The sequence below is a fragment of the Pan paniscus genome, chromosome 1 (assembly GCF_029289425.2).
Source record: "Pan paniscus chromosome 1, NHGRI_mPanPan1-v2.0_pri, whole genome shotgun sequence".
Classification (NCBI taxonomy): Eukaryota; Metazoa; Chordata; class Mammalia; order Primates; family Hominidae; genus Pan; species Pan paniscus.
Genome location: NC_073249.2, coordinates 76054104 through 76073672, shown reverse-complemented (window position 1 = coordinate 76073672; position 19569 = coordinate 76054104). Strand labels below are relative to the sequence as shown.

The 19569-nt window shown below is 39.8% G+C and overlaps 1 protein-coding gene and 1 non-coding gene across 6 annotated transcripts in view; both read right to left on the bottom strand.

Moving 5' to 3' along the window:
- ANKRD45 (ankyrin repeat domain 45) overlaps positions 1-19569 on the bottom strand; it is a 109747-nt gene that overhangs the window by 46330 nt on the left and 43848 nt on the right. For 4 of the 5 annotated variants that reach the window (XM_055111433.2, XM_055111425.2, XM_055111436.2 and 1 more), the window contains one exon: positions 6938-7280. In XM_055111433.2, the coding sequence (XP_054967408.2) occupies positions 6938-7280 (343 nt within the window). Of the gene's footprint in view, positions 1-6937; positions 7281-17668; positions 17745-19569 lie in introns of those variants that run through there. The other variant, XM_003824671.5, reaches the window with a different exon arrangement.
- On the bottom strand, positions 7949-8050 carry LOC112438706 (small nucleolar RNA U13). Its single transcript, XR_003027083.1, has one exon. It is a non-coding gene; the product is annotated as a small nucleolar RNA U13 (small nucleolar RNA).

The following is a 19569-nucleotide window of genomic DNA, read 5'->3' as shown; positions in this document are numbered from 1 at the left end:
CCTGTCTTGTGCCAGTTTTCAAAGGGAATGCTTCCAGTTTTTGCCCATTCAGTATGATATTGGCTGTGGGTTTGTCATAAATAGCTCTTATTATTTTGAGATACATTCCATCAATAACTAGTTTATTGAGAGTTTTCAGCATGAAGGGCTGTTGAATTTTGTCAAAGGCCTTTTCTGTATCTATTGAGATAATCATGTGGTTTTTTGTCATTGGGTCTGTTTATGTGATGGATTATGTTTATTGATTTGTGTATGTTGAACCAGCCTTGCATCCCAGGGATGAAGGCAACTTGATCATGGTGGATAAGCTTTTGATGTGCTGCTGGATTCTATTTGCCAGTATTATATTGAGGATTTTCACATCGATGTTCATCAGGGATATTGGTCTAAAATTCTCTTTTTTGGTTGTGTCTCTGCCAAGCTTTGGTATCAGGATGACGCTGACATCATAAAATGAGTTAGGGAGGAGTCCCTCTTTTTCTATTGATTGGAATAGTTTCAGAAGGAATAGTACCAGCTCCTCCTTGTAACTCTGGTAGAATTCGGCTGTCAATCCATCTGGTCCTAGACTTTTTTTGGTTGGTAGGCTATTGATTACTGCCTCAATTTCAGATCCTGTTATTGGTCTATTCAGCAGTTCAACTTCTTCCTGGTTTAGTCTTGGGAGGATGTATGTGTCCAGGAATTTATCCATTTATTCTAGATTTTCTAGTTTATTTGTGTAGAGGTGTTTATAGTATTGACTGATGGTAATTTGTATTTCTGTGGGATCGGTGGTGACATCCCCTTTATCATTTTTTATTGTGTCTATTTGATTCTTCTCTCTTTTCTTCTTTATTAGTCTTGTTAGCAGTCTATCAATTTTGTGGATCTTTGCAAAAAAAACTCCTGTATTCATTGATTTTTTTGAAGGGTTTTTTGTGTCTCTATCTCCTTCAGTTCTGCTCTGACCTTAGTTATTTCTTGCCTTCTGCTAGCTTTTGAATATGTTTGCTCTTGCTTCTCTAGTTCTTTTAATTGTGATGTTAGGGTGTTAATTTTAGATCATTCCTGCTTTCTCTTATGGGCATTTAGTGCTATAAATTTTCCTCTACACACTGCTTTAAATGTGTCCCAGAGATTCTGGTATGTTGTGTCTTTGTTCTCACTGGTTTCAAAAAACATCTTTATTTCTGCCTTCATTTCATTACTTATCCAGTAGTCATTCAGGAGCAGATTGTTCAGTTTCCATGTAGTTGTGTGGTTTTGAGTGACTTTCTTAATCCTGAGTTCTAATTTGATTGCACTGTGGTCTGGGAGATAGTTTGCTGTGATTTTAGTTCTTTTACATTTGCTCAGGAGTGCTTTACTTCCAACTATGTGGTCAATTTTAGAATAAGTGTGATATGGTACTGAGAAGAATGTATATTCTGTTGATTCGGGGTGCAGCATTCTGCCGATGTCTATTAGGTCTGCTTGGTGCAGAGCTGAGTTCAAGTCCTGGATATCCTTGTTAACCTTATGTCTCGTTGATCTGTCTAATGTTGACAGTGGGGTGTTAAAGTCTCCCATTATTATTGTTTGGGAGTCTAAATCTCTTTGTAGGTCTCTAAGGACCTGCTTTATGAATCTGGGTGCTCCTGTATTGGGTGTCTATATATTTATGATAGTTAGCTCTTCTTGTTGAATTGATCCCTTTACCATTATGTAATGGCCTTGTCTCTTTTGATCTTTGTTGGTTTTAAGTCTGTTTTATAAGAGACTAGGATTGCAACCCTTGCTTTTTTTTTTTTTTTTTTTTTTTTTTTTTTTGCTTTCCATTTGCTTGGTAGATCTTCCTCCATCCCTTTATTTTGAGCATATGTGTGTCTCTGCACATGAGATGGGTCTCCTGAGTACAGCACACTGATGGGTCTTGACTCTTTATCCAATTTGCCAGTCTGTGTCTTTTAATTGCGGCATTTACATTTATGGTTAATATTGTTATGTGTGACTCTGATCCTGACATTATGATGTTAGCTGATTATTTTGCCCGTTAGTTGATGCAGTTTCTTCCTAGTATCAATGATCTTTATAACATGGCATGTTTTTTCAGTGGCTGGTACCGGTTGTTCCTTTCCATGTTTAGTGCTTCCTTCAGGAGCTCTTGTAAGGCAGGCCTGGTGGTGACAAAATCTCTCAGCATTTGCTTGTCTTTAAAGGATTTTATTTCTCCTTTACTTACGAAGCTTAGTTTGGCTGGATATGTAATTCTGGGTTGAAAATTCTTTTCTTTAAGAATGTTGAATATCGGCCCCCACTCTCTTCTGGCTTATAGAGTTTCTGCCGAGAGATCAGCTGTTAGTCTGATGGGCTTCCCTTTGTGGGTAACCCAACCTTTCTCTCTGGCTGCACTTAACATTTTTTCCTTCATTTCAACCTTGGTGAATCTGACAATTATATGTCTTGGGGTTGCCCTTCTTGAGGATTATCTTTGTGGTGTTCTCTGAATTTCCTAAATTTGAATGTTGGCCTGCCTTGCTAGGTTGGGGAAGTTCTCCTGGATAATATCCTGAAGAGTGTTTTCCAACTTGTTTCCATTCTCCCCATCACTTTTGGGTAGACCAATCAAATGTAGATTTGGTCTCTCCACATAATCCCATATTTCTTAGAGGCTTTGTTCATTTCTTTTTACTCTTTTTTCTCTAATTTTGTCCTCTCACTTTATTTCATCAATTTGATCTTCAATTGCTGATAACCTTTCTTCCACTTGATCGAATTGGCTACTGAAGCTTGTGCATGCATCACATAGTTCTCCTGCCATGATTTTCAGCTCCATCAGGTCATTTAATGTCTTCTCTACACTGTTTATTCTAGTTAGCCATTCGTCTAATCTTTTTTCAAGGTTTTTAGCTTCCTTGCGATGGGTTCAAACATCCTTCTTTAGCTCAGAGAAGTTTGTTTTTACTGACCTTCTGAAGCCTACTTCTGTCAACTCATCAAAGTCATTCTCTGTCCAGCTTTGTTCCGTTGCTGGTGAAGAGCTGTGATCCTTTGGAGGGGAAGAGGTGCTCTTGTTTTTAGAATTTTCAGCTTTTCTGCTCTGGTTTCTCCCCATATTTGTGGTTTTATCTACCTTTGGTGTTTGATGTTGGTGACCTACAGATGGGGTTTTGCTGTGGATGTCCTTTTTGTTGATGTTGATGCTATTCCTTTCTGTTTCTTAGTTTTCCTTCTAACAGTCAGGTCCCTCAGCTGCAGGTCTGTTGGAGTTTGCTGGAGGTCCACTCCAGACCCTGTTTGCTTGGGTATCACCAGCAGAGGCTGCAGAACAGCAAATATTGCAGAACAGCAACTATTGCTGCCTGATCCTTCCTCTGGAAGCTTCGTCCCAGAGGGGCACCCGCCTGTATGGGGTGTCAGTCGGCCCCTACTGGGAGGTGTCTCCCAGTTAGGCTACATGGGGATCAGGAGGCAGTGTGTCCATTCTCAGAGCTCAGACGCCATGCTGGGAGAACCACTGCTCTCTTCAGACCTGTCAGACGGGACATTTAATTCTGCAGAAGTTTCTGCTGCCTTTTGTTCAGCTATGCCCTGACCCCAGAGGTGGAGTCAACAGAGGCAGCAGGCCTTGCTGAGCTGTGGTGGGCTCCACCCAGTTCGAGCTTCCCTGGCTGCTTTGTTTACCTACTCAAGCCTCAGCAATGGCAGATGCCCCTCCCCCTGCCACACTGCTGCCTCACAGGTCGATCTCAGACTGATGTGCTAGCAGTGAGCAAGGTTCTGTGGGCATGGGACCCGCCAAGCCAGGCACGGGATATAATCTCCTGGTGTGCCATTTGCTAAGACTGTTGTAAAAGCACAGTATTTAGGCAGGAATGTCCCGTTTTTCCAGGTACAGTGTATCATGGCTTCCCTTGGCTAGGAAAGGGAAATCCCCTGACCCCTTGTGCTTCCCATGTGAGGCGATGCCCCGCCCTGCTTTGGCTCACCCTCCACGGGCTGCACCCAATGTCCAACCAGTCCCAATGAGATGAACCAGGTACCTCAGTTGGAAATGCAGAAATCACCCGTCTTCTGCATCGATCATGCTGGGAGCTGCAGACTGGAGCTGTTCCTATTTGGCCATCTTGTAATGGACCCATGTCTTAAACAATTCTTTGGTCAGACTTATTCCTAGTTTCTTTATCATTTTGTTATGAATAAGATCTTTATTTGTATCACATTTTCTTGTTGTTGATGGTATATAGAAAGTTGCTGATTGGGATATTGGTCTTATGTTCATATTCTTCCTAAACTCTCTTAGCACTAATAGTAGATTCCCTTTAATTTAAGTCTATGTACCTATGAATAATCAGAGTTTTGTTTCTTATACTCTAATCTTTATATCCAGTAGTGTGCTGGTAAATGTATAACTAGTTATCTGGAGAAAAAAAGCCCTGATTTGTATCATTAGCCAATTACTGTGATGTATGGCCCAACATGGCCAGTTTCAACAGCTATCAACATGACATCAACCAATTCACAAAAACTCTGAAAATTTAACAGTCAGTTCTTCAGAGCTCATAAAAGCTGGCTCTAGCACAATACTGTTATTTCTCTTACCCTTCTTACCGCTCTTGCTGGAACCTCTATTATAATGATAAATGGAAGCCATAATAACAAATATCTTAGTCTTATTTCTGATTATAAAGAATGCTTCTGAAAAATCCAATGTTGGGTAAGTTCGCTTTGGGTTTTTGATAGACAGCCTTAAGGAAAGTTTCTTCTATTCCTATTTCCCTAAGAGCTTTCATCACGGGCCAGATGCAGTGGCTCATGCCTGTAATCCCAGCACTTTGGGAGGCCGAAGGAAGAGCACTGCTTGAGCCCAGGAGGTAGGGAGGCTTGTCTCAAACTCCTGGGCTCAAGCTATGCTCCCACCTTGGCCTCCCATAGTGCTGGGATTACAGGTGTGAGCCACCACACCTGGCTCTAATGATTTTTTTTATATCTTAGGTTTTTTTCTGTGTTAATATTCTATGTTTTCAATTCCAAATATTATTTGTGCTGTCTCTCTCTGATTAATAGTGTTAAAGCTCGGCTGGGCGCGGTGACTCACACCTATAATCCCAGCACTTTGGAAGGCCAAGGCAGGTGGATCACCTGGGGTCAGGAGTTTGAGACCAGCCTGGCCAACGTGGCAAAACCCCCTCTCCACTAAAAAATACGAAAATTAGCCAGGCATGTTGGTGCATGCCTGTAATCCCAGCTACTCGGGAGGCTGAGGCAGGAGAATTGCTTGAACCCAGGAGGTGGAGGCTGTAGTGAGCCAACATTGTGCCACTGCACTCCAGCCTGGGTGACAGAACAAGACTCTGTCTCAAGAAAAAAAAAAAAGAGAACAAATATGTGTGTGTCTGTGTGTGTGTATGTGTATAATCAAATGTTTTTCAACTCATTTTCAGTGAACCCAATTTTGGTATTATCAATCCTTTCCTTTCCATCTATTCTGTTTTCTATTTTCTTTCTTCTTCTTTTTTTTTTTTTTTTTCAGAAACAGGGTCTTATCATGTCACCCAGGCTGTTCTTGAACTCCTGACCTCAAGCAATCCTCTTGCTTCGGCCTCCCAAAGTGCTGAGATTATAAGTGTGAGCCTCTGCACCTGGCCTCTGGCCTATTTCTTTATTTTCAATGTCATTAATTTATTCAATTATTTTTCTTTTATTTTCTTTGGTTACTCAGTTGTTCTTTTTCTAATTTCTTCAGTCAAATGCTTTGTTTACTAAATTTTTTATGTTTCTTATATTCTAATATATGTATTATACTAGAATTTTAATTTTAGTTGTATCCCATGGGTTCAGACATAGAGTGATGCTGTTGTCACTTAAACATTTCATAATTTTCATTATATCTTCTGTGACCAATAGATGATTTAAAGTGTGTTCTTGGCTGGATGCATAGCTCACACCTGTAATCCCAGCACTTTGGGAGGCCAAGACAGGTGGATCACTGGAGGTCAGGAGATCGAGACCAGCCTGGCCAACATGGTGAAACCCCGTCTCTACCAAAAAATACAAAAATTAGCCAGGCGTGGTGACCCATGCCTGTAGTCCCAGCTACTCAGGAAGCTAAGGTGTGAGAATCACTTGAACCTGGGAGGCGGAGGTTGCAGTGAGCTGAGATCATGCCATTACACTCCAGCCTGGGTGACAGAGTGAGACCCTGTCTTAAAAAATAAAAATGAAAATAAAAAATAAATGAAGTGTGTTCTTGTTTTCAGTTTTCAGTTACCTTTTTGTTACTACTTTTTAATTTTATTTTGTTGTAGTCACTGATCAAAGACTATATGCTATAGATACTTTGATAGTTGTTAAGACTTCCTTTATGGCTCAACATATGATCAATATTTTTTAAATGTCCCATGTGAGCATGAAGAGAATGTATATCCTTTCTTTGCTGAAGATCATGCTGATGATCTTTTTTTTATTTTCTACCATGACCACGTATTATATTTGCAATCTGAAAAAATAATTACTGAATTTAAAAAGCGACTTAGATAATGATTGCTAAAAAATTAATAAATCTTCAAAGGAAAGAGATAACAGTAAATTATTACACATTTACTATATATCAATTTACGATATGCCAAGCACTAAAATATTTATTTTATCCTATTTAATCCTCATTATACCCTATAAGGAAAATATAATTATTATCCCCATTTTGCAGATGGAAAAACAGATACACAAAAAGATCAGGTAACTTGCCAAGTCACACAGCTAATAAATAGTAAAGTCTATGTTCTAAAATACTATACTATGTAATATCAACATTGATACATTTACATGTATACACATACATACACCCATATAGATGTATATACACATATATGTAAAGTATAAAACAGGCACATCAAATATATCTAACCTTAAAGATATTACATTGCATCTTTAGGTAGTCATAAGTAATACTGATGAGAGAAAAAAGACAAAATACCTCTGGTGGTTTTTTCATTCAGATTCACACCATATTTTGCCAAAGCTCTAATCACGTCACTTTGCCCAGCCATGCAAGCTGCATACAACAAATTTCTCCCAACGATGTCTTCTTCTAAGAGAAGCTGCATGGCCTGTTCATGATGAGGATTCTCAGGATCCTCAAATATCTTCTGCAAACCCTCTACATCCCCTGTGAGAGCAGGTTGTAAAAGGGGGTTCTTAGGGCCTGTTTCCTCTGGTTCTTGGGCTTCTTCTTCTTCATTTTCCTCTTCTTGCTGTGAGAAAAATTCTGAACTCTCTGACTCTGGAGGTCCTTCTGACTCCATTAACTCCAAAAATACCTATGACCAAAAAAATAAAAAAGTGATAAAAATCTACTCAAACACATCAGTATTTGTTTATTTATTTGCTCAGTCAACTGACAATATAGATGGTATAAAAATACTTAACTATTTGAAAATAACTATAAAGTAAGATACTTCAGCAATTCCATCAATAAAGTTTATTGTGTACCTATTATGAGTAGGTACATATAACATAGCTCAAGTATATACTAAAATGTTAAATGTGTGAAATAAATAATAAATTCAATAGAAACAGGAGAAGAAAGAGATCATATGATCTAAATTCATTAGGAAGAGATTGAAAAAGAATGTCTAAGAGACCCACTTGCCTAAATAAGGGTCCTTGTATGAGAGAAGTGAGAAATATAATTGGGTTACTGGAGCCAGATTATGAAGATTAAAAATTAGGCACCGACATTTAAACAGAATTCATTCAGTCAGTAACACATACTGAAAGCACTGTGTAAATTGTGAAAACCAGAATCAAATTTATTTCCTACCTTCAACAAGTTACTATTTCAAAGGAAAAAATATGAAGTGCACAAAATAAGTGTAATAAAAGGTGACAAGTAGTAATAATGCTATGGGAGAAATGCTATGGGAGTTTAGAAGCAATAAGATTAATTCCAGATAAAATTATTCAAGGATGTTTCTTTTTTTTTTCGCAACAGACAGGAAATGTGCCCGTGTTGTAACAAGGTTTGAAGGAGGTACCTCTCACACGAGCATGAAAACCCAATAATCACACCTATGAATTACAAAAGGATCTAACTAAGGATGTCTTAATAGTGCTTCAGTCTGTCAGAACACAGTATTAAACTGGGAAAGATTCAGAGAAGAGTACCAGAGTCCCTTCATTACGTACAAGAATGTTTGTGGCATCACTGTTCACAACAGCAAAAAACCCAGAAGGGAAAACCAATGTCCAAGAAGATGAGCATAAACTGGTATATTCACACAAAATGGTATATAACTGTTAAAAGAAATAAATTACAATGATATGCCATATGGTAGGCAACTTCTGACAAGGCTCCCAATGTCCCACCCCTGCCTCCTGGTATTCATACCTTCGTGTAATTTCCTTACCTTGAATGTGGGCTGGACCTAGTGACTGGCTTCTAATGAAGAGAGTACAGCAATAATGAGGGGATGTAAATTCTGTAATTCAGTTACAACAGACTGTGATTTTGTCTTGCTGATATTCTCTCCCTGGCTCTTCTCATGCGCTGTGATGGAGAAGGCCACCTTTCAAGGACTGAGGGTGATCTCTGTTCAACAGCCAGTAAGAATCAAAGCTCTTAATCCAATTCCATAAGGAACTTAATTCTGCCAGCAACCACTGAGTGAGCTTGGAAGTAGATCTGGCCCAGTTAACCTTGAGGTGACTATGGCCTCAGGCAACACCTTGATTATAGCCTCATGAGAAATCCTGAAGTAGAGGATCCAGCTAACCTGTGCCTAGATTCCTGACCCACAGAAACTGAGATAATGAATGAGTGTTGTTTTTAACCTAACAAGCTTAGGGCTCATTTGTCACACAGCAGTAAGTAAGACACAGAACAATATAAATGAATCTTACCAATATATCACATGAAAAATGTAAATCCAAAAGATTATATATATATCTCAAGATGTATTTTTGTCAAGTGAAAAGCAATTAAACAGACTTTTTAGGAATACAAGTAGATGCAGTAACACTATACAGAAAAAAAAGACAAAAAGCAACATTGAACACAGATTCAAGATCATGTTTACCAGGGGTGAAGGGTAGTGGGAGAAGACAAGATGTGGGAAATGTGATAAAGGGAATTATATGTTTAGTAAAGAATATTAACATTTAAGTTGAGCCATCAAGAATGGGCAAGACTGTCATTCAGAAGTCAGAAAGAAGGAAATTCCAGATGGAATAACTAAGTTAAAGCACCAAAGCAAAGATCACAGGTATTTTTGGGAATGAGCATGTTGGCCAATTTGGTTAAGTATAGGCCATTCAAAATAAGCAAGAAGTCTGCTCTTAAAAAGAGGCTGGGATTGCATCAGCAAGTCTGAACTTGATTCTGTAGACAACTGGTAGAGCAAGGAGCAATTAAGGACAGTTAGCTGAAGGTTTTAGTGCTAGGAACTAAGTAGGTTTCAAGGAGATTGATCCGACAAGCCTGAGTGACATAGATTAGAGGAGTAAGAGACTAGAGGCAAAAAAGAAAAATCAATTAGACAGTTATTACAGAAATCTAAATTAGTGTGAATTGGGGCTTTAATTATTCACTCATATAATTCAGTGTTTACTGGATTCCTTCCTCTATGCCAGGCACTATGCTAGATCCTGAGGATTCAACAAGGTAGGAAAGATCCCTCCTATCATGAAGCAGATATTCTGATTGGAAACAGGCAATAAAAAATAAAAAATGATAATTTTAGATTGTTGTAAGTGTTTCCAAGGAAATAAACATGGTGAAGCACTAGGAAATAACAGGGAAGTGAAGAGAAAAAACTTGAAAAAGAACATTCAAGGTGATACTGAAGTAGGACTGCAGAGAATGACAAAGACTATGAAGGCCACAGGAAAATGGAACAGCATTCCAAAGCAGGGGTAAAAGGCCAGGGAGCAGATATTTTAGGCTTGTGGACCCTCTGTCTCTATTCTAACTACTCAACTCTGCAGTTGTTGCTTGAAAGTAGTTACAGACAATACACAAATGAATGGGTGTGGCTGTGTTTGAAGAAAACCTTATTTACAAAACAGGTGGTGGTCCACAGGCCATAGTTTTCTAACCCTGTTCTTAAGAAATAACAGTCCTAAAGAGTGCTGAAAGAAAAGAAAATTGTCATTTACTGCTATGGTGAAGTAAAGAAAATAAATAGGATAATAGTCAAAAGATCATTGTGATATGCATTTTAAATTGGTAGAATATTAGAAACTTCTCTATTACTACCCTACATTAATCCCTTCCTTCTGTAAATGTGTATAATGCTTGTAAGCTGTTAGGAATTCTTTGGCTGTAAATAATACAAAAGCCAAGTAAGATTGACTATTTAAAAGTAGGAGATTCTTTTCACACATAATGAGAAATTTAAAGATGGAGAGGGTTCAGCAGCTCAAAAATATAGATCCAATCTCTTTCTATCACTCCATCATACTTAGTGTGTAAGACTTTCATCTTCACAACTCTTGCCTCATGTTATAACTCCTGAAATCTCATCTTAATTGATGGCAGGAAGAATGGGGAAATCACCTAGAGGATACCAGTGATATCAATCCCTCCAATCCCTCTTAAGGGGAAAGCAAAACAAAAATCTTTTCTAACAAGTCCCAACAAACTTCCAGTTATATCTCAAAGGCCAGACTGTACAATGCGGTGTGGCTACCCCATCTTTAAGAGGAGAGGGAAGAAAAAAAGCAAGTTTCTTGATTTTCCAGCCTCTGTGATAGAGGCAAGCAAGGTAGACAGGGATTGGAAATGGGAGTTGAGTTACCCAATCAACAATGACTCAACCATAAGATTTGGTGCACGTCTTGTATTTGAGATGGTTTAGTTCAACTCTTTCATTTTACAGAAGAATTACAGTGGAAACTTATAATTCTTCAGTGTCTGACATCCAACTCCCCACCCTTCCAACACACACACACACACACACACACACACACACACACACACACACCTTCTTTAAAGCACTCCTATCTCAGTTTCAGAGAATTCTAATAAAAGATATAGCTAACTTCCCACACCGGAAGACTAAGAAGCAGGATTCTTCTTTTCTCTCTCTCAGCACAAGCCTGGGGGCAGGCATATTATTTAAGCTCAGCCCATCAGGGGATCCATCCTGCGATCTTGAATCTTGAACAAGGGATACAAGGAAATGAGGCTAGTTGAAGGGCACTCATCGCAAGTGACAGAAATAGTATGCTGATCAAACTGCCTGCTATGAGAACATACTGTGGTTCTTGTGGTCTGATCCTCCACAGTTCCCTTGGTTTCCTCATTTTCAGCCTCCCAGTAATTACTAGTTGTCTTCCCCAAAATCTCATCTCCTTTTCTTTTGGAATAGAACCCCACCCTCTCTTCTTTTGGAATAGAACCCCACCCTCTCTTCTTTTAACAAGGCTTTTTCCTAAACTGATCTTTATGGTGGAATAAGACTATTTTCCAATCTCTCTTGTAATATTGGTGTGGCCACATGTCCAAATAGTAAGCGATAAGATGTAAGCAGATATATAGACTGCAAATTCCAGGAATGCTTAATTCCTTCCCACTGGATTTCAAGCATAATAGCTGGAGCCTGAAAGGATAATTTAGACCATGAGGTGGTTGTTCTCTTCAAATACGTATATATTATTTTATATCTTGTATAAATTATTTCTGTTATAATACGTAAATTAGTTTATGACAGTTTAATTTTATATGTAAATATATGTAACTACTATCAATAGAGTATCCACATAATTTATTGTTCGGTAACAATGGACAATTTTATCCTGGATACATGGCATATATGGCTATATTTGTACATATATATTTCTTTTTAAAACAAAGCAATGTTTCTCTTTACTACAGGTAACATATCACTGTTTTTTGTCGCATTCTATTTTTTTAAAGCTGGGTGCCACCTACTAAACTGACTGCATGACCCACTAAATGGGATACAACCCACAGTGTGTAAAAACATGAGTCTTGAATAAGCACTATGGAGACTATACCAGGAAATCAACAAGAAGGACTCTAACAGAAGTTAAACAGCTTGTGTTTATGGTTAATAGCTTGGGTGACATATGTCCCAATGTATGCAGGACATTTCCCGTTATAGCTGTTTTCCTGGTATAATTTTTAATAGCATCTACTTTCACTCTCAAAAGTGTCTGTTATTATTAGACAATAATTTTGTCACTCTATTAATAGTAGTTGTAATCTTTTGAAACATTTCTGCTAAAGATATCCATATTCAAACCTTAGAGAATAGAGGCAGGATGTGTTTGGAATGCCTTTCACTGGAACACCAGGGTCCCAGCCATGAGACCTTGAAGATACTGAGAAATTCCTATTTTTGTTTCACAGGTATTCCTGCTATAAGACCTAGAATAGCTTTACATCTCCTACATTCCAACTACCCAAATCCTATTTAGGCCAAGCTATAAGCCCACTTTCTTCCTAAGCCTTTCCCTAATTCCTCTCTTGAGTGTACACTGGCCTTTCAATATTCTGAACTCCAAAGGTCATTATGTATAGTCTATACAATACAACTTACCAAATATGATATTATATTATTTTCTAATTGTTTCAAGTACATAATCTATCCAATTAGGTTGTAAACTTGCTGGGCGCAGGAATCAAGCTTTACATTTCTTTGTGTTACTTTCAGACTTACCACAATTCTTAACAAGTCATATATATTCAATAACTCTTAAAGTCAAGCTTGCAATTCCCAGTGCTTTTTTTCATAGCCAAGAGCAATGGGTTTTGGAGTCAGAGAGACTTGGGTTCACAATCCAATCCCTCAATTTATTAGCTGCATAATACTGGGCAATTTACATACTCTTTTGTAGGAATAACACTAGAGCCTAATCTATGATTGTTCTAAGAATTAAAATAATTAGGTGATGTACATGCCAAGCACATGGGGAACATTTAGTAAATAGAAGCTACCATCATCATTATTAGGTCATCATCAAACCTCCAGCAAAATCATCCATGAAGCAAAAGAAAAGATGGTAATGCTACTTATTTTCTTTTTTAAAAAAATAAACAACAACAACAAAAAAGAACTAGGTCTTGCTACATTGCACAGGCTGGTCTTGAACTCCTGGGCTCAAGCTATCCTCCTGCCCTGGATCCTAAGTAGCTGGGCTCACAATCCTCCTGCCTCCACCTCCCAAGTAGCTAGGACTACAGGCCCATGCCACCACACCCAGCTCTTCTTCTTTTTGAATATGCCATAGTTTATTCCTATGCAAGGTATGAATAAATAATTTTCTACCCTACCACCACCAGACACTTGATTACCAACATATTATTCCACATCTAGAGATCAGTCTGATCCCAGGTTAATTCAAAGATATGAAGACAAACTAGATCAAATCTTGAACTATGATTTGGTCCAGAATATTCAAAGCTACTCTTGTTATACCCTTGAATGGAGCTTAATTTCTATATCAGCCCAGAACCAACATAATTAGGGCAGTGGTTCTCAAATTCTTTGATCTCAGGGCTCTTTACAGTCTTAAAAATTGAGAACCCCAGGGAATTTTTGTTTATATGAGTTATATCTAAATTAATATTTATATCAGAAATTAAAACTGAGGCCAGGTACAGTGGCTCACACCTGTAATCCCAGCAGTTTGGGGGACTGAGGTGAGTGGATCACTTGAGTTCAGGAGTTCGAGACCAGCTTGGGCAACACACCGAAACCCCATCTCTACAAAAAATACAGGAAAAAAAAATAGCTGAGCATGGGGGCACATGCCTGTGGTCCCAGCTACTTGGGAGGTGGAGGTGAGAGAATCGCTTGAGCTCAGGAGGCAGAGGTTGCAGTGAGCTATGATCATGCCACTGCACTCCAGCCTGGATGACAGAGCAAGACCCTGTCTCCAAAAAACAACAACAAAAAAACCACAAATAAAGGACGTATTAATTCATCTTAAACACATTACTTGTTAACGAAAAAATAGTTTATGAAAAATAACTAGGCCTGAATACAACAAAAGATTAAGTAAGGGAGAATTCACTCTCTCTGCCTAATTTCAAGCTGGGCATCTGCCTTCAGGCTCAGGCTGGGACTAGAACTTATACTATCAGCTTTCCTGTTTCTCAGGCCCTCAGACCTGGATTGGAACTACACAAATGGCTCTCCTGGATCTCCAGCTTGCTGAATGCAGATCTTGAAATTTCTCAGCCTCCAAAATCACATGAACCAATTCCTTATAATAAATTATTCTATATTTATTCATATATACAGTTGTCCCTCAGTATTCATGGGGGGATTGATTCAGGAACCCTCCACCCCTGTAGATACCAAAATCCATGGATGTTCAAGTGCCTTATATAAAATGGTGTAGTATTTGCATATAACCTACACACATCTTCCCATATATGTTAAATCTAGATTACTTATAATACCTAATACGATGTAAATGCTATGTAAATAGTTGTTATACTGTATTGCTTAGGGAATAATGACAAGAAAAAAAGTCTGTATACGTTTAGTACAAACACAACCATCCATGTTTTTTCCAAATATTTTAGATCCAAGGCTGGTTTAATCCGCAGATACAGAGGACTATATATATTGTATTGATTCTGTTTCTCTGAAGAACTCTAACACAAATAGCATTTTTAAAAAAATTTTTTTTTAGACAAGATCTCACTCTGTCACCCAAGCTGAAGTGCAGTGATGCCATCACGACTCACTACAGCCTGAACTCCTGGGCTCAAGCAATCCTCCCAACTCAGCCTTCTGAGTAGCTGTGACTATAGATGTGTGCCATCACACCAGGCTAATTTTTTAATTTTTCTGTAGAGACAGGGGGTCTGGCTATGTTGCCCATGCTGGTCTCAACCTCAAGTGATCCTCCCACCTCAGCCTCCCAAAATGCTGAGATTACAAGTGTGAGCCATCATGCCCAGCTGCAATTTGCATTTTAGAAAACTCGTATTGGCCACGTGTTGGCCAACGACTTCCCAATACTTTTATGATGAGATCAGAGATGATATTAATGAAAGTGGGCTTTTAAAAATATTACAGCATGAAACATGTTAACATTTGGAAAACTGGTATAACTAAATGAAGCAACATTTTGCTTGATTTGAATGACTGCTTTTCTTCTTTACAAAATCAGCTTCACTCCCCCTGCCATTTTCCATTATGTTACAATATCAAGCATGGGTAAAAGATCCAAAGTATAAGACAGATCAATAGATTTTAATGTAACACAGTATGAAAAGTTCATTGACATGGCTCAGATTCCACACTGCAACCAGCCTTTAAGAAACTACCACTTGTGGCCAGGAGCAGTGGCTCACACCTGTAATCACAGCATACTGGGAGGCTGAGGTGGGCAGATCACAAGGTCAGGAGTTCAAGACCAGCCTGGCCAATATGGTGAAACCCCGTCTCTACTAAAAACACACAAAAAAATTAGTCGGGCATAGTGGCAGGCGCCTGTAGTCCCAGCCACTCAGGAGGCTGAGGCAGGAGAATCACTGGAACCCGAGAGGCAGAGGTTGCAGTGAGCTAAGATCACCCCACTGCACTCCAGCCTGGCGCAACAGAATGAGACCCCATCTTAAAAAAAAAAGAAAGAAAAAGAAACTACCACTTGCAGAGTTTTGGTGCAGTCACAAAAATGTGCACAATTATCTGAAAAAGCTATTAAAATACTCTTCCCTTTTCCAACTATATATCTATGTAATGAGGAATTTTCTTTACATATTTCAAAACAACATATTGCAACGGATAGACTGCAGAAGCAGACATAAGAATCTGTCTCCCATTAAGCCAGAAATTAAAGACATTTGCAGAAATGTAAAATAATGCCACTTTCTAACTAATTCTTTTGTTCTGGAAAATATTTTTATGAGAAATATATAATGATGTTAACATGTGAATTTATTTTTTAAGGAATTAATAAACATTTTTTAAATCCTCAGTTTAATTTCTAATTCTTACAACATATGTAATACTATATTAAAAGACATAACTCACATAAAGGAAAGCTCTTCGGGATCATTTCTTAAGAGTAAAATGGAGTCCTGAGACAACAAAGTTTGAGAGCACTGCCTTAGGATATACATGAGACCTAGAAATAGGAAAGTCTTGCAGGATGCTTGCCCTACTCAATTGCTATAGCAGGGCAAGGAGGCTTTGCAGCGAGGGAGGGCTGTGGTGCAAACCACTCCAGTCAGGGCTGAAGGGAAGTCACAGCAGGAACTCAGCGCAATTGAGTGAGCCAGGGAGCTCTACCGAGTCCTGACAAAACCAGGAGATACCTGTTCACATGGTATATAAGCCAAAGGTTAAAACCAAGAAAGCCATAGGGCAGGGAGCACTCGGTATACCAGGAACATCACCCCCCAGAGCCAAGGGAAGGCAAAGGGACCCTGACCCGTCCCCACAACTGATTCCGTGAGCCATCCACATAGCCAGGGCACCATCTCAAGGAAAGAATCCAAGAAGATACCTGATAACCTAAATATTTGTATATAAGAGAAATTAAACACTAGCCAAAGAAATCAATTCTAGATTGAGCTAAACTTTAAACCCAATCGGACATTTAGATTCTTTCCTAATAATCAATAAGTAAATGCTCATGAAAGGAACCAGATCAGTCATATACAAAAATAAATTACATTTTCTTTGCCCACAAAAGTAATAACATACACCAAAATTGTAACCTTGCTACGTATAACTGCAGTTTCACAGAGAATATGAGCATTGGAGGGAAGAGGGAGGGCTGGAACTATGAAGGCAGAATGGCATTGCTTTAGTCTTGATTCTGTTACTAATTATGTGACTTTTCTGAAATGAGGATAGCACCTGGTCTGCCTTACTAAATAAGTGTAGAAAAATCTATAAACTTTTCTTTTTAACTATAGAATGTGATTGCTTTCGAGGCACCCACAATAGAAAATCACATAGGTCATAGCACCTACCCCATAGGCTCTCACATTTTGGTAGGGAAGACACAAGTAAATCAGCAATGACAGAGTGAGATCAGGGATTCAATGGAGGTAGGTAGAGTGCTTTGAGAGTAAAACCGTGGACATCTACATTCAATTCTGGGTGGCGGTCTCAGAAAGGTTTCCCAGAAGAGGTGAAACCTCGATAGTGAAGAGTAGGAGTCTTAAAAGGAGGAAAAAAGGACAATCCAGGTGACGGGAAGAGCATAAACAAAGGGCAAGGAGGCAGGCGACGCAGCCTGAAGTTGTGATACAGGAGTAGATCCTAATGTGCCTTTTAAGCCAACTGATTTTTTTTCTTAAAAAAAAAAATAGTAGTCCCTTAATCAAGCCCCAGCTCAAGGAGAAGGACCCCAAGGGCAACCCTGGGCACACAGAGTTAAACAAAGAGAAGGCCTGAGGAACAGGATACAGAAAGTGGCAGTGCCGCCAGGTGATCCAGGAGGTCCCGCGAGGGGGCAACGGACACTTCAGGGCACCAGAGTTTGCTCTTCGGCCTGAATTCCCTAGGGACCTTCTGCGATCCCTTGCGGCTGCCGGCGGGGTAGGAGACCGGTGCGCAAAGCTCTGGACAGAAGCAGTGTGAGGACGCTGAGATTGAAGCCCACTCCCCTCCAGCCCTGCCCGAGCAGCCTGGAGGGAAGATGTCCGTCTACCCCATCGCACTCCTCCCCAAGTGCCCACCCCGGCCCACAGCGCCAGGACCCCTAGACTCACCACACCCGGGCCCCAGCCTCCTCGGTTACCATAGCAACGGCGCAGCACGCGAGGCAGCGCCTCCTCCTGCGCCGCGGTTCCGGCAGCGCGGGAAGGTTATTCTTGGTTGCAAAGGCGCAGGAAGCCAGAGTGGAAAACAGCCAGGAATTATCTATAATTTCAGTCTCTGGGTGGCGTGTCGGTTTTTTCTTTGTTTTGTAAATTTTCTGTAATAAGGTATTTGTTTTACAGTTTAAAAATAAGTTGTGCATATTGGTTGTTGGCCTGTCTTTGGCTTTTAAACGAAAGAATTTTCTGGAAATATGAGATTGCATTCTAAAAACTACAAAAGATTGTATGAATAACCCCTTGCTTAATTTTCTAGTTATTGGATATCTTTCTCCACAATGACCATGGTTTATGGTCATTGTCACCAGCAAGGAGTGTTTCAGGCGACCTCACAAGTGCCAGCTACCTTAGGAGCAGAAGAAACTTGGAGACTATATCCTCTTGATTCAGAAATTCAAGATGCAAAACACAACTTTAAAAGGGGGGAAGTGATGGAGGTGGAGGGACAAGGGGTTCGAAAGAAACCAGCAGGGAAGGGCCAGGCATACCTAGCAATTATATCAACGTTCACATGAATCACACAGTGAAAACAGGGAAGTTTTTGTGCTGAAGGCAGGTGTGAAGGAAAATATTCATTTCTTTACTGTTTCTACCAAGAGTCCACTAAGGACTAAGTGAATGTTTTAGAGGGGCTCTGAACATCTGTGCTGAAGTTCGAATAGCCTAGTTTTGAAATGAATATTTGACCTAAGGCCCAAGCAAAATTTCACCATTGTTACAGTAGGTAGTCAGGCATGAGCAGAGCAGGCTCCCCTATCCCCCACCAGGAATGTCAGGCGACCATCAGGTGATAGGCAGTTGTTAACTCTCGCTCTAAAATAATAATTGGTTGCAGCCAATGCCAGGAAAAGGCACTCTCCGAATAGATAGAAAACATCTGAAACTGGTTATCAGCAGCTTCCCCATAAGAGCTCAGGAGTTAGGTGATGTGAGAAACACACTCACCTGTCCAAACCCAAAGAATGGACTTAGAGGCATGAAGAACAGCAAAAGAGACACTTTTTAATAATGGTCTTGCAAGATCGGGTGTCTGGTGAGCAGGCACACCCAGTGCAGTTTCAACAAGGAATTTATCACCTAGTGTGCAAGTCCCTACCCTGGTTCCTCATAGGCTGAGTACTATGGGGTTACAGTCTTCCCCAACGTTGCCTAAGTTTCATTATCCCCTTATAAGGTTACATCTTGTCTCCTTCCCCACTTTAAGTTTTGATTTCCCAATGACAAAACTTTCTTTCCTTTTATGGATTAGCCACCCCACCCCCTATTTTTTTTTCTCCCTCCCCTCTGACTTCTGTGAGTCTTATCACTCTTCCCAGATGTCTGTAGCATGCGGCTTGTCACATCTGCAAGGGAGGTGCCTGGATTTGCCGGGGCCTGTTTTCTGAAAAATGGACCACTTAAAAAGTACTTCTTACAGGTGAGTGGGCTCAAGGATACACATTAAGAGTCAAAATGGTGGAGTTTAACTGGTATATGACCTTCTTGGGTACATTCAATTGGTAAGAGAAGAATGCCTCAAGTGTCATGCATAGAACTGCAGTAAACACACTGCACGTGCTCCTCTCCCAAGTGCTAGCAGGCCACTGCACATGTGGATAGCCCATCCCAAGAGAAGAATCAGGGGAGAAGGGACGCAAGACCCCAGAAGTATGCCACCATATAAAACCCTAAGGCCGGGCACGGTGGCTCATGCCTGTAATCCCAGCACTTTGGGAGGCCAAGGCGGGCGGATCATGAAGTCAGGAGACCAAGACCATCCTGGCTAACACAGTGAAACCCGGTCTCTACTAAAA